Here is a 25,147-nt window from a genome sequence, read left to right as displayed (position 1 = left end):
GTAGTCCATGCAGCAAGAAGCCACTGATCTTTGGGTTGCACATGGATGGAATCTCACCAGCACTTGCAAGAAAGGGCGGCAACTTGCGCAAGGAGGGAAACTAGGAAGAGTTGTTGGGGAAAGGCACTGGAAGCCACTGTGGGCTAGCGAGGATGCAAGGCCAAAAGCCTCAGCAAGCCCTGCCCCGGCCTCACTGTGCCACATTCACAACCTTTCCTCTTGGCTCAGACAGACATGAGTGGGCTGATCACGTAGGACCTTCCCAGCCCATTGCTTTCCACCAGCCTAGACAATTGGCCTTCTCTATGGAGCTCCTGAATCCAGATGTTCCAACTGTGAGGAAATGTGGAATAGTAATTCCTATGCAGTTATAGTGGCATATCCATTAGCTCTGCCCGCAAACATTTTGGGTGTGTGTTTGTGGAGGGTGCATGAATGCAGAAACGTGGAGTGCCAGATGGGAATTAGGGATTACTGTTTCTTGTGTGGACTGTAGTAATGTGGATAGCAGCAACCTGGTGAATTACAATAGCCTTGTGGATTATAGTAAATCTGTAGATTCTTAAAGTTATGGCAGCATATAAATATATAATAATAAATATAATAATAATAAAATGTCCTAATTTGTGCATGTATCAATTTAATTTTTCCTTCAGGGGCATTTTCCCTTCTTTTTTATTCTTCCTGTTTTTTGCACATTCCTATATGCTAATCATGAGTTGTTTTCCTTTATGTTAAATGCTTCATTTTAAAGTCATCCCTGTTTTTAGTTGCTTTTTTTTTTTTTTTTTTTTTGGTTTTAAATGCTGGATTTTGTAGCTGCTTTTAGAATATTTTTAAATATGCTTTCTTATTGGTTTTATCGTTTTCACTTTTTGTTTTTGTATGCCACCTTGAAAGCTAAAGGGCAACTTAATGAATTGTTTTTGTTTGCCTCTCACCTGTAAACATTTAACTCTGTTCAATTGTAAATGTGAATTCCTATCTCAATCTGAAGTTAATGTTGGGTTTTGCTTGTTTTGAGTGGACATGTCAGTTGAACCAGCCTTGATGTGGGAAACTTAAGCTTCACATGATTAAGTAACTGAAGAGGCACAAACCATAGAATCACAATGTAACTCTTAAGAATGTAAGAGCCACGCTGGATCCAACCAAAGTCCATCCAGCCCAGCATTCCTTAGTGCAATGGGACCTTCCTGCCCACGTTCCCCAGCACTTGGTGTACATAAGTATAAGGCCTCTGCTATCGGAGGACAACTCTTGCAGTCTGAAGGGGTATAATCCAGCAACAGCTGCACGTGGTTCACCCTAGCATTCAACCTGGGCTTCAGAAAGAGCATGTGGTTTGAGCAGCAGGTGTGTTTTGAAGGGTAGGCGGTAAGCACATGGAGCTTCCTCTATCTGAAATAAATCTAGAATGATAGTGGGCCTTCCAGGAGGAGGAAGGAGTTCCTCTGAAAGGCATTTCCTTTGAAACTGTGGTTTCAAAACTTGGTAACTCTGAAAACAGTTGGGTTACAAAATGTTATGAATGTGGTTGGTTCTGTTCAACTTGTTACCATTTGAGGAAGTTCAGAAACTTCTACCTTAACAGATGGAAACTAGGCTTTTAACTATGCATCCTCCAGCTTTTAGGCAAGACCGGCAGGACATTGGTGTCCGTATGGAAAATGGAACTACTGGAACCAGACTCCAAATAACCATAATCCAGTGTTCTGGGTAACAAGCAACTTGGTGAAGTGCACAGTATATATTGTCATAATTATTCCTTTCAAGAGGTCGGCACACAGCTCTTTGGGCATGATTCACTTTTGCATCTGTTTATTGGCATGTGATTGATCTTCCATGTGTATCTAATATTTAAAAGGTTCAGAAAGTGAAAGTATCTCAGCATGAAGGATTTTGTTTGTATTTACTGTTAAAGCATCAGTTGAGGACAAACCCACAACAATGACAGGAACAACTCAGCCAGCTTGGAAGGGCAATAATTTCTGTTGTAAACCACAGGTTGAGAAGTTGCTGCAAGAGCACATCTCTTATTTTTATTTAGACAATTTCTATGCTGCCCCATTTGCCGAAGCCTCGGGTCGGCTCACAAACAGGGACCGTTGCTGACAGAGTGAGCTAGAACCAGTCATGCTGTCCTTAATGCGCCGCAGCAGGTCAGCCCGTGCTAAAAGCATGGCACAACACAACAACGGCACAATACAGCACAGGACACAGTTACATCACCACAGTGTCCCTTGCACCCCAGCCCAAATACTTCTTCACCAGTGTTGTGACTTACATCGCTTGCTTTGACTGCTTGTGTAATGCAACGTTGCTGCAGAGGTGGTTTCCTGTCTATTCAGACACTCCATTTCTGCACCTCCCTAGTTTATTTTTTCAGTCTCTCTTTCTCTTTGGCCTGTTTTAGGGGGAGCCTCCCTACAATTTTTCCCTAACGACTCTTCTACTTGAGCCTCTTGATATCTGCTATGCATGGGAGTACCAGTTGGCCCATATATGGATCCACAGTCAGAACAAGCGCCTGTCATGAGTATATTGCAACAGTGGGCAATATGTGGCCCACACAGCCCCCGGTGCTCCCCTCAAAGTATTACAGAATAGTTTTCAGCCAAATTGTGCTTTGAAACAGCTTTGGCCCATTGAAAACAAGCTCATGTTGACCATTCAGGCATTCTGTAGCTGCTCCATGCACCAATTAAATATATGTTTCATATATATGTCACTTACTGATTTGATTTAAAATAGGCTCTGGGCAGTTTACATGAAATTAAAAACGATGAAAACTGAACTAAAAATAACATCTTAAATAAAACGGATGTGAGGGTTAATCTGGGAAGTCCTGTTGGAAGAGATACGTCTTTAGCTCCCTCTTGAAGGGAACAAACAGCCTGGGATATCAGATGCGTCTTTCCTGTAATCCATTCCACCGTTTAGGGCAACCACTGAGAAAATGCTCTGGGTAGCTGGCATTGATCTTTCAGAAGCAGACCCCTCAAGATTATCCCCAGAGGACCTTCGCTAGCGAGGTGCAATGTATAGACAATGTATGTGGCATTACAGAAGAGACAGTGCAATCCTCAGGGCAAAAATGACCTCCAGCGTTGCTCATCCCTCACAGCACTCTGAATAATTTTTTAAAATCATACATTTATATGGTCCTTGGTAAGAGCACACAATATTTACATAGCGCTTCAGGTGTTCAAAGCACCTTGACAAATACTCTCCCTGTAATCTTTACTACAACCCTTTGAAGGAAGGTTTTTCTTTTCATCCCTGCTCTGAAGATGAAAAGTGGGGCAAAAGGCACAAGAGTTTAGACCGGAACAACCTGGGGGAAGGATGTTTGAGGGCTGCTCCTTCTGCCTAGGCTGCTGAAAAGACCTTTGTCAGGCCCCCTCGTTAAGGAAAGTTTCCAGGCATAAGTAGGGGGGAAAATACAAATTAGCATCACAGGTACTAAATGGGGTGCAACTTTATTTACAATGTAAAGTGCATCAGACAGAAGTTCTTAAAACACATGACAAGCAGTGACATAAATGACAGTACATTATTTGCATTTAAAAGTTAATTTTAAAAAGTGATGATTCCTATGAGGATTTCATACTTCAAACAGCAATCTAATTTTATCATCCAGCCGTTTACCTCTAGGCATTGCACATCTAGCCAACAGTGCTTAAGGGCTCTTTCTGGTTCAGCTTCTCAGCCTTGTCTATTCACCCACGTCAACTGGAAAGTGCACGACCTGGTAGTGCTCAAAACAGGCCATCTGGCTTCACTGTCCCTGTCCAACATTTCCCTGCCTCTCAGAACAAAAGTGTTAGGCTCAAAATGCAGCCATCTTGGAGGAAGGTAAGATGCAGGATGTTCTAAGGATTATATGCATGAATGCAGTGGGAAATCGGTGAGTTTTCCAAAGAATCAAGATGCACAATGATAGTTAGTTTTCATTCCTTTTTCTAATTGTATGAAGATTTCTTAAGGTTGAAAGCGTATACATCAGCCTTCCCCAACCAAGTGCCCTCTAGGTGTTTTGAACTACAACTTACACCTCTCCTGACTCCAGCTTTTGGGATGATGGGTACAGTCGTCCAAAATATAGGAGGGTGCCAGTCTGAGAAAGGCTGTTATGCACAAGCCTCACTGACCTCAGCAGGACTTACTTCTAAGCAAGCTCACTATAGCCTTTATGGGCTTTATCACACTGTAAAGATGTGTAGAACTGTTAGCCTTCTTCAAGCCACTTCTTTGGTTACTAAGGAAGAGAAGCTAATTGTTGCGAATGCTCCTGGTTTATGTCCAGCATAACATGAATTATGTAGTGTGCATTTCAGTTTCTGTGTGTGTTATGTTACAGTGATTGTTGCCTGCCGACAAAATAACAGAAGCAGAAAAAATAAAGTTGCAAGAAACTAACTTTAGTGGGCTTGAGAGACAATGTATTGTCTGGCTAATTTACTAGCTTGTCATTAGGGACAAACTGCACTCTCTCAGAGGGGTGAGGGTAACATTAGTTTTGCTTTCTGCTTAAAAATGGAAAGTAGCAACCTTATCTTAGAAGCCCTTTTCCATCCTTTCTTCTTACTAACTTTCCTCTCAATTTTTGAAATTTCCAGGTAAAGGGTTAAAATGTTTGCTGTGCCTTCTAAATATCTAAACCCCTTGCAGGAACAGCAATATATATCTAAAAAATCGTAACACATGCATGCGAGAGAGAGGGAGAACCTGAACGTGTACAAAGAGGATCATGGATAAATAAACAGTGAGATTATATGGATTGCAGTTCTTGACTTCTCTTTTGTAATGAAGTTTACCGACTATCAGACAGTGATGTTTCCATGGAGCGGATTTTTAGCATTACCTAGCTACTATTCTTCCACAGTCGGCTGGAACTGGAATTGTATTTGTGGTTCCCCACAATCAACTATTTTACCTACTAACACTCTGGGACTCCTTTCCATGCTACAAATACTACAGTGGGTGGCACAGTTCTGGTGAGTACATCAAGTCTATTATAGAAAAGTAATACACTCCCTAGTTTTGTCCTAGCTGTAAAGTCGTCTGTGAAAACTCAACTGTGTAGAACAACTTTTTTTATTTTGTAAAGATGCAAAGCAGACTCTCAACCTGATAAAGTTAAATATGGATTCTGTACAACTCCAGTACAAACCTCCTAAAAGCCATCAAAGTCTAGGAGGCAGACGCTGTTTTTATACATGCATTTCCAAAGCTAACAAGAACCTGTAGCAGTTGATCACCACTGTGAGGTCTTTTACTTAAGAGCAAATGGGATTTAATGCACTCATAATAAAAATAATTGCTGCATTGTGCTATTGCACTTCTTCAAATCTTAGTGGTGGGAGGAGCAGAGAAGTGTGGAAAATAATATTGTCACCAACTACATCATCATATGGATCAAAGAGCCCTCCTGCAAGGAATGCAATTTAGGAATGCCATGCTATAGGAAAGGTGTGTGCAGCAACCCTGTTTGAAGTAACAAATAAAAATGCCACAAATGAGTGTGGGGAGCGGGCAGGCAGGGTGGCAGGACTGTGAAGAAAAAGCAGGATTCCAGAATGTAGTAATCTGAGAGTGGTGTGGTCTGGAATGTCCAGAATTAAGTAGGGAGAAAGCAGCCAGTATAGAAACACCCATTTCCAAGACTGGAAAGTAGTAGACAAAACCTGAAAGTCCAGGATCTCTTTCTTCTCAATCATCCCAGAGTGCAGGACACAGAATAAGGGGCTCCAGTTGCAGGAAACTAGTTCCAGCTGGATATCGGGAAAAACTTCCTCACTGTTAGAGCAGTAGAGCAATGGAATCAATTGCCTAGGGAGGTGGTGGGCTCTCCACATTGGAGAAATTCAAGATGCAGTTGGACAGAGATCTGTCAGGGATGCTTTCACTTGGAGTCCTGCACTGAGAAGAGGGTTGGACTCAGTAGCCTTATAGGTCCCTTCCAATTCTACTATTCTATGATTCTAAGTACATTCATGAATACTGTGCACAGGATTGCACAGTGCATAAACTCTCCCCCTTATTCCTAGCCACCTTCTCATTCTGGCAGTGACTGAAGCATTGTGGTTGAGATCTCTGGTGATCACAGTATTGAACCATAGTTCATTTTTATTGTTTTGGATCACTGGGGCTGCTGGCTGCTAAGATATTCTGATCTGAGACAAGCAATGCGTACTCTTTCAGAAATAATATAGTTAGCAGTATCAGTTTGGGGGAAAAAAACAATGTGGGATGCCATCCAATAACCCCCTAACTCAAAGGATTAGTCTTGGGCAGGAGGTGTGGGGAGAGAAAGACTGTCTCTGTGCTTCTGCACTTGCAAAGATGTAGGTGCTAAGTAAGAGATAATAAGCGGTCTTTATCTTTTGCCCCTGTTCGAACCCCTACGCTTGTGACTCTGGTGCCATGGCCAGCACAGAAAGACCTGCTGGCTGCAAGGGCAGTGGGAGCATACGCCATAGTCCAAGTCCCGGTTCTGACCTTGCAACACATTTCCAAGGTTGGAGCTGGCACCCTGATCTAGCCTATGCCCATCTACTTAGCATTTAGTGGCCACACGATCGTATCCAAATGGTACAGTATTTTTGCTCCAAGACAACTGGCTACCAGTTTCGACTGAATATTGGAGACTGTCAGTTTCACTTGGGCATGGGAATGGACTCTAAACAAGCAAACAAACAAAATACTTAATAGTCAAATAAGCTTAATTTCCACTTGTTTTCATGAAAAAGGCAATGGCTGTTTTACTCGTTTCAGTTTATGCTCAATAGCCACCAAACAACAAATCAACACTGTGTACATGTGCTTTTAAAGTAAGCGATACACCTGCAGTAAAATGACTACGTGTAGCTTTCCTAGGAAAAAAGAGATCTGAGTAAAATATACCAAAAGCACTTTAGAGATGCTTTAGACTCCTAGCCCCATCCTCCCACTCACGGTGTGCCACTGCCCACACAGGGATCCTTTGCTGTCCATCCATCCTCCTGCCCGGACAATCCTCCCATCTGTGGGTGTAGCCTGTGGTGTTCACACAGGAATGCCACTGGGTATTATTGTCTTTTAAATGGTACATGCTACATGGAGAAGTGTATTTGGGTTTGTGTACTGCTGTTATTCAATGGGGGGGGTGCTGTACAATTAAGAGAGAGAGAGAACACAAGATACCCCATTGAGCACCTGCAAGCTATCGACCATACCTAAATCAGATGTTTAGATCCTAGCCGATCGGTTTAACTGTTTTGTCAGACTTACAGTAAGTACAGCAATTAAATAGTTATCCTCTCCACAACTATTGAAATAATGCTAGGTTGTTTGCAGAAGGTACTCGTAGCTTTATATAAACTGAAATCTATCCAGGCCATTGTTCCTGTCTGTCTTGCTCATGTATAAAATCTCGGAGGAGGAATTTATTTCAAAAGTAAAAGAAGCTGGTGGGAGAGAGGCTTCAAACTCTCTTCTCTTGTGCCTTACCTTCTATCTTTTCACTGATCCAGCCATTTTTCGCTATTTCTGGTTTGGTTCAAGTATCAGATCCAGGAATGGAGAAAAAGGACTGCATCCACAGGCTTTAAAAGGGGTAAGTGCCAGGGGTGGCGCAGATTCTGCACCCTTCTCTCATGTACTCCGTTTACTACCTTTCTAGGTGAATGGGATGCACAGGTGAAAGAAATGTGCATTTGCCACCATCAGATTAAATTTGGTCCGAAAACCACAAGATCTTCTTTGATTGCCATGGAGAACAACTTATGCTCAGGAATTTACATCATTAAAAAAAGAAGCAGGTGGTTCTCTTTCAGTGTACCTTTGTGTGTATTGACAGCAGCATATTCAGCAAAAATGATATACTTCTGCATGTGAAAAAAATAAAGGTGGTTCCTTTCAAAATAAAAAAGTATAATAAAATATAATACAAAATAAAAAACATTTTAAAATGCAAACACAGTTTCTGTTTTAAAAACCCACTGGATTTGATTTTAGGATACGAATGTTCATAGTGGTTGCTCTGAAGTTAAAAGTGGTGAAATCCAGTTTTCCTTTTCCTAGATTAGCACACAAGGAAAGAGACAAAACACAATCATTAAATGAATATTAAATGTAAAGATGAAAGCAGAGTGGGCTGCATAAAGGATATTTCTGGTTAGAAATACCCGCTTCTGTGCATACATCATTGCCTATGCGAAGAAAATAACAAAAAGTAGTGTATATGGTTCCTGATACTGGGTTGGGGCGGGGCAGGGGAAAATGTTCAGCAAGGCAGAGTTGGCTGTACATACCCAGTCACTGTTGGAACATTAGCCGTTCAGCGTGTAAGCGCATGTATCCGAGTGCCGGACTCGCTTTCCCTTGCTCTCTCTCGTAAAATGATTGATTTTTACATGCTGCACTGGAGATGTACAAACTGGACGGGGGCCTGCATTTAGTAATGCTGGAATGATCGATGCCACGGCGGTCAAAGTGGGGCCACGAAGGAGGCTTCAGGGAAACACGCTAAATTAGACGGCCTGGTGTCTCAGATTCGAGGCTGCCCTCAAGGAAAACTCACTCAGCTCTCCAAAGCTGTCACTCATCGCTGTGTAGCTGGGCAAAATCTCTCAGTGGAGCAAAGAAGGCCATCCTATTGTTCTCCTGCAGCCCAGGGAAGCTGAGCAGCAGCCCTGGGTTGCTGGCAGAGAACCTACTCTTTGAAAGGAGTTTTAAAAGAACCTCTTCCCATACAACTACTAGAAACTCAAAACGAAATAGCTGCTTTGCATGGTCCTATTTGAAAAATCATACTTTTACTAAGCGAGGTTGTACCTGGTGGCAAATACATCTTTGCAAGAGCAAAGAGGCCAGAATTTGGGCTGAACTTCCACTGCCTATAAAACGATAAACCGTAGACTCACCTAGAGCAGTCATGCCCAGTCCATGGCGACGTGCAATGGCACCGATTGGGTCGTATACATTTCCCACCATTTAAGCATGGAGACTGACAGACAGCTGTATTTGAGGAAGATGCATACACATTTTCATCCATTTTGATTATGGCAATTCAGTGTATTTGTGCTGTTAACAACCTTTGTCTCTGACCATCCAAGCAAATGCAGATACGTAGTTAAAAGATAATGATTTAAAAAGTTAAAGGATAACTAGCTCTGGTTGGAATGTCCAATAGCCAGTGGAGCTATCCCACAAGTCACAGCAATACCTCCCTGTGCCCACTTCTTCCTTCTCATCGTACACCTTCTGCGTGTCTCACTGGTGACATCCTTCTTCCATCATCAGCAGGTTGTACTAATACTCTTACACCTTTGTCACCCACGCTGGCTTTTTCCTCTTTTTGCTGCTGAAAAAATGGAGTTCCCACTATTTTCACTAACGGGATCGAGTTCCCACTATTTTCACTAACGGGATCGAGTTCCCACTATTTTCACTAATGGGATGGAATGCACACTATTTTCTCAAGTGGGTTCTCCAGAAAAGTAGGCGAGTGCCACTGGAGAATGGCTTTGTTGACTGAGGGGCCCCTTCTCTTGGGGATGGACCATGTGCAACAAAGCTGTGTCGCCTGCCCTGTACCCCTTTTCCACTGGACAGAGGATGTAGGGAAGTCAAGATGCTCAGACCAACTTCTCATGGAGACACCCCAGACTCCAGAAGGAGTCTGCTTTCCCTGGGAAATTACACAGTGCATGAATTTCCCTGCCATTTCAACTGTCAGGGAATAGAAAATATACAACTAAGAGTAAATATCAACATGCAAAATTGAACATACTTCTGTCTCTACTGTGTTCAAGTTTGGCTAGAACTGAAGGGGATTTCCACTAATGCACCTAAAGGAAGCAAAAACCTTGTTACAGGAAACCGTATTTAACCAATTCATTCTGGTGGTGGAAAGATGTTGCAAGGCAGAAATCGATTTGTATATGTGAGTCTCAAAACCAAGGAGATAGGAAACAGAGTAAGGCACAAGAAGCTAATGAAAAATACAAGCCAGTTGATAAGGAACTTCCTTTGTTAAACTACTGAGCATAGCTATGAAGTGAGAAAGGTTATGTCAGTATAAGGAATGGCATGAAACTAAACTTCAAGGAACGAACTGACTTGGTAGAAAAGGTACCCTAACAGCAATGAATTAGCTGTGCTTATCTCACTGTATCAGCCATATAATTCTATTCAAAATGAACCCCAATAATGTCTTGATAAATTTCTTGAAATTCAGAAAGTAGGTTTAATATGAGTAACTGATATGCATGTTAATCTAAAAGTAAATGCAGTTTATTTAATGAGCTCCTTCTAAAGAACACTGGTGTACACTATTTTAAAAAGCAGGAAAGAACTGTAACCCTACAACAACTCTAATACCACCCCACCCCACACCCCACTCCCCTCACCACACTACGCAACACCGAATGTGCTACATACTATCAGTTCTGAAACAGGCAAAGACATTCAGCGATGTCCATCATGGCCTTTTCACAAATTGCATTTTAAAGTATACATAGTACATGCATTTTAAATGTGCAAAATGCATATGCTACAAATATAATTATTATAGACTGAATGTTGGCTATCAAATGTACACTTAGTAGCTGCTTCCCATTAGCTGCCATACAATGTCCTAGTTTATATTTAACACTAGCCATATTTAACCCATATTTTGTTGCCCACTCTGGATTTTCCTGGAAGACAACCAAACAAGCCATGTTTTGTTTTCTCAATCCCCTAGATGGATTGTTTCCCTCCCCCTTTGTTCTTTTCCTCCCTATATACCCAAATGCATTTGCTGTGCTAGCTTGCCAAGCAGCTGTTTCTGCCTCTGTACTCAAGTAAAACAACACACAGTTCTGGGTTCACATGTAATGAGAACCTGTAGACAATCTAGAGTTTGCAACTCAACAAGAAAATTAAACCATGGTTCCTCTTTCTGGTTTGTGGTTAACAAACCATTTTTTGTTAGCACGGTTGCATTCATGTATCACGATAATCCAGAATTCAACAACCCATACTATGGGTTAATGTTATACACAAACCAGGACAATAAGATGATACATGCAATCAAAAAACAAACAAGCAAACAAACCATGGTTTATTACCCATGGGCCGTTTGTGAGCATGTGGGAAAGAATGAGCATGCTGGTTCCCACCAGTTTGCCCACTTCTCCTTTCAATTAATAATAGAGAAACACCCCATTCTTAGGGCTGTTTTGTGATGTCCAAGAACCCAGAACTCTGTGTTGTTTAAGTGTTAAAGAGCTGAGAGTTTACCTAACAATCACCTCTGTTTTAGGTTATTTATTTATTTAAAACATTTTTATGCCGCCCCCCATCACAACAAAGCCTCGGGGCGGCTTACAACAGGTTAGCTCTGGGTTAACCCGTGTACAACCCAGAGTGTCCGTTTTAGCATATCATGAAACAACCCAGAAACTGGGCATTCTCAGACTGTTAAATGAAAGTGGAACTCAAGTGTGCAACAGCTTGACTGGCCCTTTAAGGAAGCTGTTGCCTGCAGTGTGGGGGAATGAGCTGACAGGAGAGTACCAGTGCATGAGTGGAATTCGGGCAGCTTTGATGGACATATGGTCTTTCAATATATTTTAGCAAATTTGTGAAAACTTTCTGAACAAAAATGCAGCATGATTTGGCATACCAGTTGAAGAACATATTGCATAGATTTTATGGTTAAAATCTGCTAATATTAAGAACACCCTAAACATTGCTGTGACTATGTGTGTTTTAAGACTGGGGGCAGGATGGCAGAGGGTTGATGGCAAAGTTAATAGTACAGGCAAATTTGACACATGTCTGCCTTTGGTTGAGGAGACTGTGGTGGGCAGGGCTGTCTTTACCAACCCCATGTCCTCCAAAGGCTTTGAAGGACAACTCCTTGGATTCTTGACCACTGGCTATGCCAGCAGGGGTTGATGGGAGTTGCTCCAAAGGGTAACAGGTAGGGAAATGGGACGAGGAAGATCCGAAAGAGAGACACCTCCTCACTCCTGGCTGGAGATGCCGTAATCTATTGTTGTGTGCAAAGGCAAATAGCAACCAAATGCAGAAGTTGTAGGACAGACATAGATCTGCAGATGTTTTAGGGTGCTTGTTTTAGCCCTAGAGGTTTGACATGGAGCAGCAGACTTTGGACACTGTTGGAGTGGTCTTTACGTTGTGCTTCCACATGTACCTTTGTATGCCTGCAGCGGCCTCCTTCCAAAGGAAATCCAACCTGTGTAAGAACTGCATGCTTGACACATCTCACTGCCTGCAAAGCGGCATGAGGGCTACACTAGAAAACTTGCATTGCAGGACCAATCTGGAAAAGCACTTATTTTTAAAAAACGAGAGTGCAATACCATCCCTCAAATGGTCCCCTAATGCTGTGAACACTGTTGTTCTTTCACAGTCTGACAGCGACTGTCCAAAGAGATGCTTCTCCTTGGCTAAACACTGCCGCGAGATTGTACGAAATGTTAGCCGAAAAAGGCTTACCTTGGTGGCATCGTGATCCAGCCCATCCGGCTGGGCACTCACACTGGTAAGGAGCCACACAGCGACCGCCATTCAGACAATGCAGGATGCAGATTGCTAAAGAGAAGACAGGACCACAAAAACCTGTTTCATTAAAAAGCAATGTTGATGGCGCTAAAGACTTTCACACATAACTGAAACATCATCGGTAGAAAAAGCATAAAATGCCCATGAGGGTGGAAAGCTTATCTTAGGGACTGGTTAACTTGGAAGAATTATGATTGCGCGTCTACAAATATCTACAAATATTCCAGATGCACAATGAGCATGGTGGAAGGGAAAGGAGGGAGGCCCCTGTGGAACTTTAAATGAAAGGAATACATAAATATAGAGGGAGGCAGGGGACAAAAAAGATAAAGGCAAAAAGGCCTGCGGTATCAGAGACTGTGTTCTCAAAATGCATATTCATGGGATTTAAGACATGGATATGATGCCTTCGTGAAAAGTCTCTTAGGAGTGATTAAAAATGGGTAGGCAAAGGAATGAGAAAGGAACACCTGAGTAGGGGAAGGAATGAGAGAGAGAAATGGGCGGGGGAGCAGTTCAGTCAAACTCTTTTAGCCAAGAGTACATTTTCCCATCCCCATGTTTCTGTTTCCCTCCCCATCCAGGCTTTTACTTCTTTACGCTGGTTCATACACACACATCCTTTGGCCTGTGACAACTGTGACTTGCAGCCATGCAGCGTGCTTTCAGACAAACCTACTGGCTTGCCTCTTTCACAGAATTGTACAGAATGTCTTCCACTCATAACAGTCATGTTCCCCCCCACCCCCCGCCCATAGCTTCTATCCTTTTTCTAGCAGAAAATCCATTAAAGAAAGTTAGAACCAGGGTGGGGTAGTTGTTAACAGTGTGGGACTGAGACTGAGGAGATCTGGGCTCTAGTTCCCAATCAGCCATGGAGCTCACTGGGTGATTCTGCGTCAGTCAAAGACTCTCAGCCCATCCCACCTCACAGAATTGTTGTGAGAATAGGATTGAGAGGAGGAAGAGAACTGTGTCAGTTGCCTTGAGTTCCTTGGAAGGAAAAAGGCAGGCTATAAAAATGAATGAATGAATGAATGAATGAATGAATGAATGAATGAATGAAGTCAGTCCGTCCATCCATGATGGAATTCTGCACTATGTTTTCAAAGTGCACTATGAAACCATTCTGCACTATGCTTTACACACACACACACACACACAGAGAGAGAGAGAGAGAGAGAGAGAGAGAGAGAGAGAGAGAGAGAGAGAGCGCGAGCACGCGCGAGTGTGCGAGAGGGTTTTGCTCTGCTCTTGTCAGTTTCACCACAGTTCTGAGAAGGACATGAATAAAATCAATAACAAAGAGAAAGAAGCTTTTCTTGGGAAAGACTTCCCAAAGGCTGACAACATTCATTACCACAAACTACTTATAAGTGTGCATGATTGCACTGGTGAATATATAGGTAAACTGTTATACTTCCCAATCGTCCTTGCACGCACAGCCTTTAATTCCGCCATGAAGGAGCTGTTGGAGGAATGGCTATGGCCTCACGCTATGGCATCTTCCACGCCAGACTCCTTGCAATGTGATGACATGAGGCAAGGCAATGCTAAACCTCCTTCGCAGGTTGATACTACCTAAGCCCACCTCCCCAAAGCAGCCTTGATGCATTCGGACAGCTGTCTGTTCCTCTGCGTGTAGAAGGGAAGTAGGAAGTACATTGGAGTGGCAGATTACCGTGACCAGGAGCATAAAAGCAGTTCCTAAGTGTTGACGTCTGAGCTTAGCAGAACTGTCAGCACTAAGGTAAGAGAATGAGTTGTGACATGTCAAGCACAGAGCAATACTCTGCTTCACCTCTGGCTAAACCTCCTGGGCACAATGGGAACCCTATCTGGAATAGTGCTTCAGAAACTCCCATTCCACAATTAGGAAAGGCAAATTCCTTTATCCGACATATAGGCTGTACAGCTTTGGAGAAATCTGTGTGAATTACTGGGAAACATGGAATGGCTTTATACATTTAGGCTTGTTTTAGTAAATTCGAAAACAGTTATAGTAAATTCTAAGCATATATTTGCATGCCCAATGGTAAAAATGATGGAAGGCCACTTTATGGTTCCTTTCCAAGAATGTGGACAGTTCGTCCCACAACAATCAGAAGCTTTTAGCCAAATCACCTTGCACAGTCAATACTGGAGCCTGAAATATTATCAGACACAAAAACATGGAGAGCCTTCTAATTTTCTCTGAAAAAGAGCAACTAGTTTTATACTGGCGAACCAGATTCTGTGTGGGAATATCATTTTGCTTGCAATAATTCTAACCTTGCAGATTTCTTAAATTCCATTTATGACAGGCACATCAATTCTATTCATGACACCTGGTTCTTGGAAGGGAGAACAAAGATAGAGGAAGCGCTAATTATGAAAAAAGCCATGCCCAGTTACCAGAGAGAAAACCACACCTGTGCAGGATTGTTTGAAGCCACTATTGTGAAACAGACCTTCTCTGCTGCTACCTTGGGCAGGTAGGCCTACAGCAGGGTTTGGCGCAAGCCTTGCTAGGAAAGGAGCACATTCATATGGTGCCTCTGCTCATTAAAGCATCTTAACCTTTATTGAAAGCCGCACAGAGAGCCCTTGGGCTACAGGGTAGCATATAAATATCATAAACAAAGCCCAATAATAAACACTAGTTAAGCAGAAAAGCAGGTTGCTTACCTGTAACTGATGTTCTTTGAGTGGCCATCTGTGCATTCACACATATGGGTGCTGCTCCTGCGCAGTGCCTAGGCTGGAAGATTAGAAAGCTAACGGTTTTGGCAGGAAAACTCCGCTCCCCTCCCCCTCAGTGGTATAAATAGGGTGGAGTGTTCGCCATTTTACTCAGTCTTGAGGACCAAACGTTCACCCCCTTGAGGTTGAAAGCATATGACAGGAAGTGTCAATGGTACCAAAATATTAAAGCATGGTACAGAGAAAAAATCATCCACTCACCGACACCGAGCGGGGCCGGCGGGTGGGTTGTGTGAATGCACAGATGGCCACTTGAAGAACAACAGTTATAGGTAAGCAATCTGCTTTTCTTCATCGTGGCCTCTGTGCATCACACATATGGGTGATTAGCAAGCTTACCAGACTTGGAGAAGAATAGATGAGAGAACTGCTCTGCCAAAGGAGCAATCCTGTCTGGCGCGGACATCCAGCCAATAATGCTTGGCAAAAGTGCATGGGGCAGCCCAGGTTGCACCTCTGCAGATACCTTGAAGTGGAACCCCCGCGGCAAAGGCAGACGAAGTCGCTACTGCTTGCGTAGAATGACCTCTTGGAAACACAGGTAAGTCTATTTTTGCTAACTGGTATGCCAGGACGATAGTTTCGATGATCCATTTAGAGAGTCTCTGAGATGTGACTCAGGACCCTTCATGATGTTCGGAATACTTAACGAAGAGTCTATTAGAACAACAAAAGGGTTCTGTATGAGATCTGTAAAAAGCCAAGCAGTGTCGAACATCAAGAGTGTGAAGAGACCTTTCTATCGGATTCGAAGGCAATGAAAGAACGCAGGCAAAACAATCTCTTGACTCATGTGGAACGGCATAGCCACCTTAGGCAGAAACGATGAATCCATCCGAAGAACGACCTTTTCCTCATGGAAATTCAATTACAGTGAGTCTATTCGAAGTGTGCAAAGTTTGCTAGCTCTCCGAGCTGATGTGACTGCTATAAGGAAGGCTGTTTTCCAAGAGATAAGGTGTGGGTCAACAGTCGCCAGAGGTTCGAACAGGGGCTTTGTAAGCACCTGAAGTACTATGGAAATGCTCCACGTTGGCATAGCAGGACGAATGGAAGGATGTAAGTTCTGTAATCCCCTAATGAAATGCTGAACCAGAGGTTGAGAGATCAATGAGCCTTGTACAGCGCCACGATAATGTGATATGGCAGCTGCGTAAACTTTAATGGATGATGGTTTAAGTCCTGAGTGGTACAGTTCCAGGAAGAATTGTAAGATGTTCTCAATTGAAGCCATCCCAGGAGGAAACGAATGGCGTTCGGCAAAAGATGAGAATCTCTTCCATTTTGCCGCATAAAACTGAAGGGTGGACGGTCTTAAAGCAGATTCGAGAATCGCTTGAATTTCCTGATCGAAAGCTGTCGGTACCAAAGTGGTCGTTGTCGAATTCGAGGGAGAAGCCGTTTGGTACAGTTCGTCGAGCCGGGTTCTCCGGTGCTGGAGATGTCGTCAGTACTGAGTCAGCCGCATGGTTTAGCTGATGTGCCAGGCAGTCAGCTTCAACAAGGTCAAATCTGGATGCCGGATCGCTCCGTTCTGCTGTGTTAACAACTGAGGAATTGTTGGGAGCTGAAGGGACATTCCTCTGGATAGTTGAAGGAGAGTGGTAAACCAAGGTCGTCTCGGCCACCATGGGGTTATTAATATCCCTGTGATGTTGTCTTGAACTATTTTTGATGCCACTCTTGTTAGAAGTGGGATTGGAGGGAACACATAGAAACTCATGTTGTCCCAAGGGATCATGAGAGCATCCCCTGTTGATCCTGATCCGATACCCGCTCTCGAACAATACCGATCACATACCCTGTTGTCTCGGGTAGCGAACAAGTCCCTGTCCAGGTAACCCCATAAACGGAAGAGGTTTTCGCAAAGTTGTCTGTCCAACTCCCACTCGTGGGTTGTTGACATCTGACTGCTCAGCATGTCCGCTTCTATGTTGTCGGTTCCTACCAAGTGAACCGCTAGGAGTAGTATGCCCCTTGGGATGCACCAATTCCAATTTTCCATCAATAGATGGGCTAAAGTTGGTGACTTTGTCCCGCCCTGCTTGTTGATGTAAAAAACAGCAGCGATGTTGTCCAACGCAATCTGGACAACTTGGCGGCATAGTAGTCTCGAAGGATTTGAGAGCGTTGAAAATCGCCAGAAGTTCGAGGAAGTTGATATGCTTTGTTGCTTCTTGTCGGTTCCAAGTCCCTTGGACCCGAAGTCCTGAACATGCTGCACCCCATCCGAGTAGGGATGCATCGGTGTACAGGGCTGTTGTTGGTTGAGGCGGTTGGAACGGAACGCCGATAGACAGGTTGTCTGGAACAGTCCACCAAGTCAAAGTACGTAGGATCGACAGTGGAATCCGGATCAGCTTGGTGGGAGAATCCCGCTGTGGGTGAAATGCTCTGTTGAAAAACAGCTGTATGGGCTGCAGACGTAGTCTGGCGTATGGAACAATGGCAACTACAGCAGCCATGTGTCCCAATAGTCTCTGGATGGTTATGGCTGGTACCGTTCTGTGTAGTCGAATTCTATGAATATGACTGCAGAGAGTATCTCGACGCTTCAGAGGAAGAAAGGCTCTCTCCTGAGTAGAATCGAGGTGTGCTCCAATGAAGTCGATGACCTGCGTGGGAATAAGGGACGATTTCTCGCGGTTAATGTGAAGTCCAAGATCATCAAGTACAGCGCAAGTCTCGTGTACAGCTAAGAGAAGGTTTTGTATAGTCTGCGACACAATGAGCCAATCATCCAAATACTGGTATATTTGTATGCCCTGAGTCCGTAGGTGTGTGAACAATGGAGCCATACACTTCATGAAAACTCTAGGGGCAGTAGCCAGGCCAAAAGGCAAAACATTGAATTCAAATATATTGGATCCGACAGTGAAACGTAGAAAGCACCTGTGAGAAGGATGGATGGAAATATGGAAGTAAGCATCCTTCAAGTCCAGTGAGGCGAACCAGTCCTCTCTCCTCAGCAATGGAAAGATATTCTGTAAAGTGGTCATCCAAAACTTTTTAGGTTTGATGTACCTATTAACATTTCGCAAGTCCAAGATCGGATGAAGACCACCGTCCCATTTCGGGACTGTAAAATATCTGGAATAGAATCCATGCAATCCCTCAGAGCGGGAAAGCTGTCGAATCGCTCCTTTATGAAGCAGCTGGTAGACTTCGTCACATAGTACCGAAGAACAGGGTGTAAAACATATCGGACTCGATGGAGGAACAACATCGAATTCTATCCTATATCCAAGCTGGATGATAGACAACACCCACCATCAGAAGTAATGGACTCCCAAATGGGGAGTCGGCTTAGGAGCCGGTCCCCAAAAGGGAGAGGGGAAGGTGGGGAGTGGAGAGAGAGAATGGTCCGTCCAGACCGTCAACGTTGATACTTCTCAGTGTCGAAATGTCGGCGGCCCTGGGAGAAGCATTGTTGTGGCTGCTGCCTTCGAAGTTGCTGTATTTGTTGGTACTGCTGTCGAGGCTGATATTGGTGGCGGTAGGAGGATCGAGGCCATTGCCACTTACGTTGTTGCTGAGGAAGTTCCATGCGGCGTGTGGTCATGCACGATTCATGGACTGACTTCAGCTTATGGTCGGTCTTTTGGTGGAAAAGTCTGGTGCCGTCAAACAGCATTTCCTCGATCCTCCTCTTCATTTTGTCTGGAAAATTGCAATTTCATAGCCACGTGTGGCGGTGCAGAGAAATGGCACTGACGAGGGCCCTTGAGTCAGTGTCCACATGGTGCCTGGCAGTGGAGAGTCGTTGTATCGCCACCTGCATCGCCTCCTTTATAAAGACTCTGGCCAAGTCTGCTTGGTGGTCTGGAAGGGAGGAGGCAATGTTATCCAGTTTTTGCATTATGAAGTACTGGTAACGTGCCAGTGTTGCTTCATAATTCAATCTGAGCAGGCCAAGCCCAGAGGCCGCATAGGCTCGATGCGCGAGCATATCGATTTTTCTCCCTTCCTTGTCACGAGGGGCCATGTGACCCCTCGACTCCCTGCCCTGGGAGGACTCAACCACCACTGAGTTCAGCTTTGGGTGATGGAGCAGGAATGGGATGTCATCCTCCCGAACCCGGTACATGGCCTCGTACCAACGAGACGTAGCCTGTGGTTGAGCCAGTTGGTCCCAGGGCTGGACCATAGCCTGACGAAGTGTCATAATGAGTGGAAGGGCTATGGCTGCGGACTGCTCTCCCCTGACGATGTCGTAAAAACGATCGGTACTGGGACCGGGGCGATGATGGGCTTCAATTTCCAGAGACCGAACAAGGCAGGAGATGAGCTCCGCAAAGGTGACATGCGGTTCGTCAGGGGATATGGGGCCTTGGGAGGTGATAGCCACATCAGGAGACATAGAATCAACCACTGATTCATCCGAGTCTTCGTGGTAGCGGTGGCGCTCGCTAGAAGATGAGGTTTCCAGAGAGGTTGGATGTCCTCTCTCCATACACCTCGACATAGATGGGGCCTCTCTTGGGACTGATGGTAATTGACGGTCCCGAGGGTAAAAGGCGTATGGTTGGTAATCTCCCCAGCCGGGGAAACCACCATATCCAGGCATTGGCCAATCCTCATCTTGGTGCTCAGACGAACGGCTTTGATGTCTGGGAGGTGATGGTGAATCTGCAGGTGGCTCAGCTGTGGGCATCGGAGTCAGAGAGCGTTCCCTTGGTGAGGAGTCTCTGATCTCTCCATTAGAAATGGACTCCCTAAGCAGCTCCTCCGGCTGTTGAGGAGGCACACTCTCAGGCCGAATAGATGGCCTGGGGGATCCTGGCGGAGTCACCTGCATCGTGGATTGCAGGGCCAGTCCCGAGGGAGTCGGTACCGCAGCGGCGGTCGGTACTGAAAAACCCGATGAAGCCGAACCACGATGTTTGAGGTGGTCAGGTTTTTTGCCTTTGCGGGCAGGCTTGTCCACCTTTTCCTTCCTTGGCTTCTTGTGCATAGAGGGCTTGTCTGAGCCCGTATGCTTACGCTTCTCCTGTTTTTTAGCAGGGGGAGAAGGTAGCTGCTGGGCCTCCATAGAGGTGGCACCTTCGTCCGAAGGACGCTGTGGAGGAGCGGCAGAAGCCAGAGCAGGGCACTTCACAGGTGCACCAGCGGTAGAGGCAGAGCGCTGAGAGGGCGCGGCCGAAGAGGAGCCAGGCCTTAAGACCAATTGGTCCGATTGTATCAGGGCCTGGTCCCATAGGAGCTTGTGGAGACGATTCTCCCTATTTTTCCTAGCTTGCTTGGTAAACGCCAAGCAGTGGCCGCATTTATCGGTTCTATGCCCCTCACCAAGGCAGAGGAAGCATAGGTAGTGTGGATCCGCAGGTGACATTTTGGAACCGCATTCAATGCATTTGCGGAATGCCGCTCGCTGCGCCATCATGAAAAGAAAGGGAGAAGATAGTGCAGAGGGTAAGATAATATTTTTGGGTTGTTTTTTTTTTTTTATAGGAACGAAAGGTTTGAAGAAAAAATGGTTAAGAGAAAAAACTTGGAGTAGAAGAGGAAGATAGAGACAAGATACATAAAAAGTGTAAAAGGAACAGCGAGCACGAGGATCTAAGCGAGAGACGAACAGGCACAAGGCACAGTGAACGGCAATCTCAAAGACTGAGTAAAATGGCGGACACTCCGCCCTATTTATACCACTGAGGGGGAGAGGAGCGGAGTTTTCCCACCAAAACCGTTAGCTTTCTAATGTTCCGGCCTAGGCACTGCACAGGTGCAGCACCCATATGTGTGAATGCACAGAGGCCACGACGTAGAACAGTCATTGATTGTGTAACGGAGCCTCACTGAGTGGTGTGTGCACAGGCCCAGAGCCTCCACCTCACAAAGCCCTGTCTGGTTCAAGGAGGTTGCTGAGCTGAAGCAAATAAAAAAGGTAACAACCACAAAGCTGTGCATTTGTACTGATTTATTATTTCACCATATGGAAACAATGTTTTTTGCCTATCTCTTTAGTAAGGTTACCGGAATTCAAAAATGTGGCATGATTCCAGATGGGGCAAGAGATTAAGATTTGGTTTTGCGGAATTCTTGATGACATTGTTGTATTTAATAAAAGATAAAATACAGTTTGGACATCATCTACTGTAATGCATTGGAACAAACTGCTGTAACTTGAGGACTATCATAATGATTGCATTTGAACAAGAACTCCTTGAATGAGGAAAGTTGACGCTACTGCTTGCAAGCACACTTGAGAAAGGCGCTGAATGCTGCACGCCAACTGTCTTCAAAGATCAAGAGCATATTTCCAGTTGTAACATGATTTCAAGATAGTTGCATCTCAAAACCATGGGACTGGCTTTGAAAATGTATAATAAACATGTGCATGAAGATATATTTGTTACAGGTTTGGATCTAGAAGACCTTACAGGGTAGTTTCCCATTCAGTGATTCTACAGATATAAGGTCTACCAATGATACAATGGAATACAATTATTTACAGAAAGAGGGTTCCTGGCACTACAAATCAGAAAACATTGTAAATTCTGTCTTTTCTTAATGGATTTTTTGAGATGATAAAAAAGACAGAAGCAGTGGGAAATCATGGGAAAAACAGAGTTCATGAGTAAAGCATGGCATCATCTGGATTCTTTGTAAAATTCTGTGAATCAGGGCAATGGCTCTATTAAAGTCCTGCCTGGACCTGTTCTCTCACTGACCTGGATAGAAAACGTACAAGGCATTGCATTTTCAGTACTACACGAGTAACTTAGCCTTAAACAAACGAACAAACAAATATCACAGTAGGAATGTGATCTCCATCTCCATTTACTTTTGCAGCTGGAGCACAAGGACACACCTGATGACTCTCTTTCAGCTTCCCGCCTGCGTTTCTTTCTCTGAAGTGTAAATTCAGGCTTGGGGTTTTTGATCTCCTTCCAGTTTGTGTATAATCAGTTCAGCTGGTTACTAGACTGTTAGCAAATGGGGATACTGTACACCAGATGCTCCCTCCATGTTTACATTTCTGCTCTACATGAGTCAGATGATAGTGTCTTTAGGAGGGAGGGGGAAGAATGGGATTCTGCATACTTATTTTGAATATTTCTTCCTGCTCAAAGCATGGAGGCAGCCACAAGGGTTATGCCCCCTCCTCATCACCCAGGACGAGGCCATGATCACATCTCCGGGCTTTTGCTTAGACCTTCTTTCCTGATTACTCCTCTCCAGCCTGTTTGGGACCAAGCACCAGGCAGATTAGCTTGAGAGGCTACGAGCATAGATTATAAGAGTTTGGCCCCATGCAGGTATGAATCATAAACCGCCTGCAGTGCAGTTTATGATTCAGCCAAAAATTAGGATGTCACATGGATGCCTCCGTCCTTTGACCAGGAAAAACCTTCATGGTGTCCATTCCCTGTTGGAGCAGAAGACATCCATATGGGATGTGCATAAGCCAATCAATACTCATAGGGAGCATTAGTGAGCTGAGTTTTATGATGTAGATACCAACTGTTGCACTACTCTCTGGCCAAAGGTGGCCTCTACTGAGTCACAACTGACCAACGGATATGCTTGACTTATAAGCTACAAGCTCTATCAAATAGCCTCCTTCATGGATCACTGCCTTGTCATGGCGAAGGGGCTTGTGTAGCTCAATGAAGCTATGAGCTATGCCGTACAGGGCTACCCAAGACGGACAGGTCATAGTAGAGAGCTCTGACAAAACATGATCCACTGGAGAAGGAAATGGCAACCCACTCCAGTATCTTTGCCATGAAAACCCCATGGACAGTACCAAAAGGCAAAAAGATACGACACCGGAAGATGAGCCCCTCAGGTTGGAAGGTGTCCAATATGCTACTGGGGAAGAGCAGAGGGCTAGTACTAGTAGCGCCAGAAAGAATGAAGCAACTGGGTCAAAGCCGAAAGGACACTCAGTTGCAGATGTATCTGGTGGTGAAAGGAAAGTTCGATGCTGCAAAGATCTATACTCCATAGGAACCTGGAATGTAAGATCTATGAATCATGGCAAGCTGGTTGTGGTCAAACAAGAAATGACAAGACTGAACATCGATATCTTAGGAATCAGTGAACTAAAATGGACAGGAATGGGTGAATTTAATTCAGATGACCATCAGGTATACTACTGCGGGCAAGAATCCCTCAGAAGAAATGGAGTAGCCTTCATAGTCAATAAAAGAGTAGGAAAAGCAGTACTGGGATACAATCTCCAAAATGATCTTAGTTCGAATCCAAGGCAAACCATTCAACCTCACAATAGTCCAAGTCTATGCCCCAACCACTGGTGCTGAAGAGGCTGAAGTTGACCAGTTCTATGAAGGTCTACAACACCTTCTAAAATGAACTCCAAAAAACGATGTCCTTATCATCATGGGGGATTGGAATGCTAAACTAGGAAGCCAAAAGATAACAGGAATAACAGGCAAGTTTGGCCTTGGAGTACAAAATGAAGCAGGGCACAGGCTGGTAGAATTTTGTCAAGAGAATACGATGGTCATAGCAAACACTCTTTTCCAACAACCCAAGAGACGACTCTACTCATGGACATCACCAGACGGTCAACACAGAAATCAGATTGACTATGAGCTATGCAGCCAAAGATGGAGAAGCTCTATACAGTCAGTAAAAACTAGACCAGGAGCTGACTGTGGCTCAGATCATGAGCTTCTGGTTGCAAAATTTAGGCTTAAGTTGAAGAAAGTAGGGAAAAGCACTAGGCCACTCAGGTATGACCTAAATCATATCCCTGATGAATATACAGTAGAGGTGACAAATATATTTAAGGAATTAGATCTGATAGACAGAGCGCCTGAAGAACTATGGACAGAGGTTCGCAACATTGTACAAGAGGCAGCAACTAAAACCATCCCAAAGAAAAAGAAATGCAAGAAAGCAAAATGGCTGTCTGAGGAAGCTTTACAAATAGCTGAGGAAAGAAGGGAAGTGAAAGGCAAGGGAGAAAGAGAAAGATACAAACAACTGAACGCAGAATTCCAGAGAAAAGCTAGAAGAGATAAGAATGCCTTCTTAAATGAACAGTGCAAAGAAATAGAAGAAAACAATAGAACAGGGAGGACCAGAGACTTCTTCAAGAAAATTGGAGATATGAAGGGAACGTTTCATGCAACAATGGGCATGATAAAGGACCAAAATGGCAGGGACCTAACAGAGGCAGAAGGGATTCAGAAGAGGTGGCAAGATTACACAGAAGAACCATACAAGAAAGAGCTTAACGTCCCTGATAACCACGATGGGGTGGTCACTGACCTCGAGCCAGACATCCTGGAATGTGAAGTCAAATGGGCCTTAGGAAGTCTGAGCAACAGCAAAGCTTGTGAAGGTGACAGTATTCCAGCTGAGCTATTCAAAATCCTAAAAGATGATGCAGTAAAAGTGCTACACTCAAATGTCATCAAATTTGGAAAACTCAACACTGGCCACAGGATTGGAAAGGTCAGTTTACATTCCATCCCAAAGAAGAGCAATGCCAAAGAATGTTCAAACTACCGCACCATTGCACTCATTTCACATGCTAGCAAAGTTATGCTCAAAATCCTACAAGCTAGGCTCCAGCAGTATGTGGACCGAGAACTACCAGAAATACAGGCAGGATTTCGAAGAGGGAGAGGAACTAGAGATCAAATTGCCAACATATGCTGGATCATGGAGAAAGCTAGGGAGTTCCAGAAAAACATCTACTTCTGCTTCATTGACTATGCTAAAGCCTTTGATTGTGTGGATCACAACAAATTGTGGCAAGTTCTTAAAGGGATGGGAGTACCACACCATCTTACTTGTCTCTTGATGTTGAGGGTGAGCAACCCGGTATGTAAACAATCCACACATTCAAGAGCAATAAAACTAAAGT

At 44.2% G+C, this 25,147-nt stretch overlaps 1 protein-coding gene across 1 annotated transcript in view; it reads right to left on the bottom strand.

Moving 5' to 3' along the window:
* Nucleotides 1–3,463: 3,463 nt before the first annotated feature.
* Nucleotides 3,464–25,147, bottom strand: part of SVEP1 (sushi, von Willebrand factor type A, EGF and pentraxin domain containing 1) — a 140,417-nt gene continuing 118,733 nt past the window's right edge. Inside the window, exons 47-49 of the mRNA XM_044428126.1 lie at nucleotides 12,496–12,591; nucleotides 8,910–9,003; nucleotides 3,464–8,063 (exon numbers count right to left, since the gene is read on the bottom strand). Coding sequence (XP_044284061.1) covers nucleotides 8,033–8,063; nucleotides 8,910–9,003; nucleotides 12,496–12,591 — 221 coding nt within the window. The 3' untranslated portion in view covers nucleotides 3,464–8,032. The remainder of the gene's footprint in view (nucleotides 8,064–8,909; nucleotides 9,004–12,495; nucleotides 12,592–25,147) is intronic.

The sequence above is a fragment of the Varanus komodoensis genome, unplaced genomic scaffold, assembly GCF_004798865.1.
Source record: "Varanus komodoensis strain SLA01 unplaced genomic scaffold, ASM479886v1 scaffold19, whole genome shotgun sequence".
NCBI lineage: Eukaryota > Metazoa > Chordata > Lepidosauria > Squamata > Varanidae > Varanus > Varanus komodoensis.
Note: the sequence above shows the minus strand (reverse complement) of the source record. Positions and strands in the feature narration are given on the sequence as shown.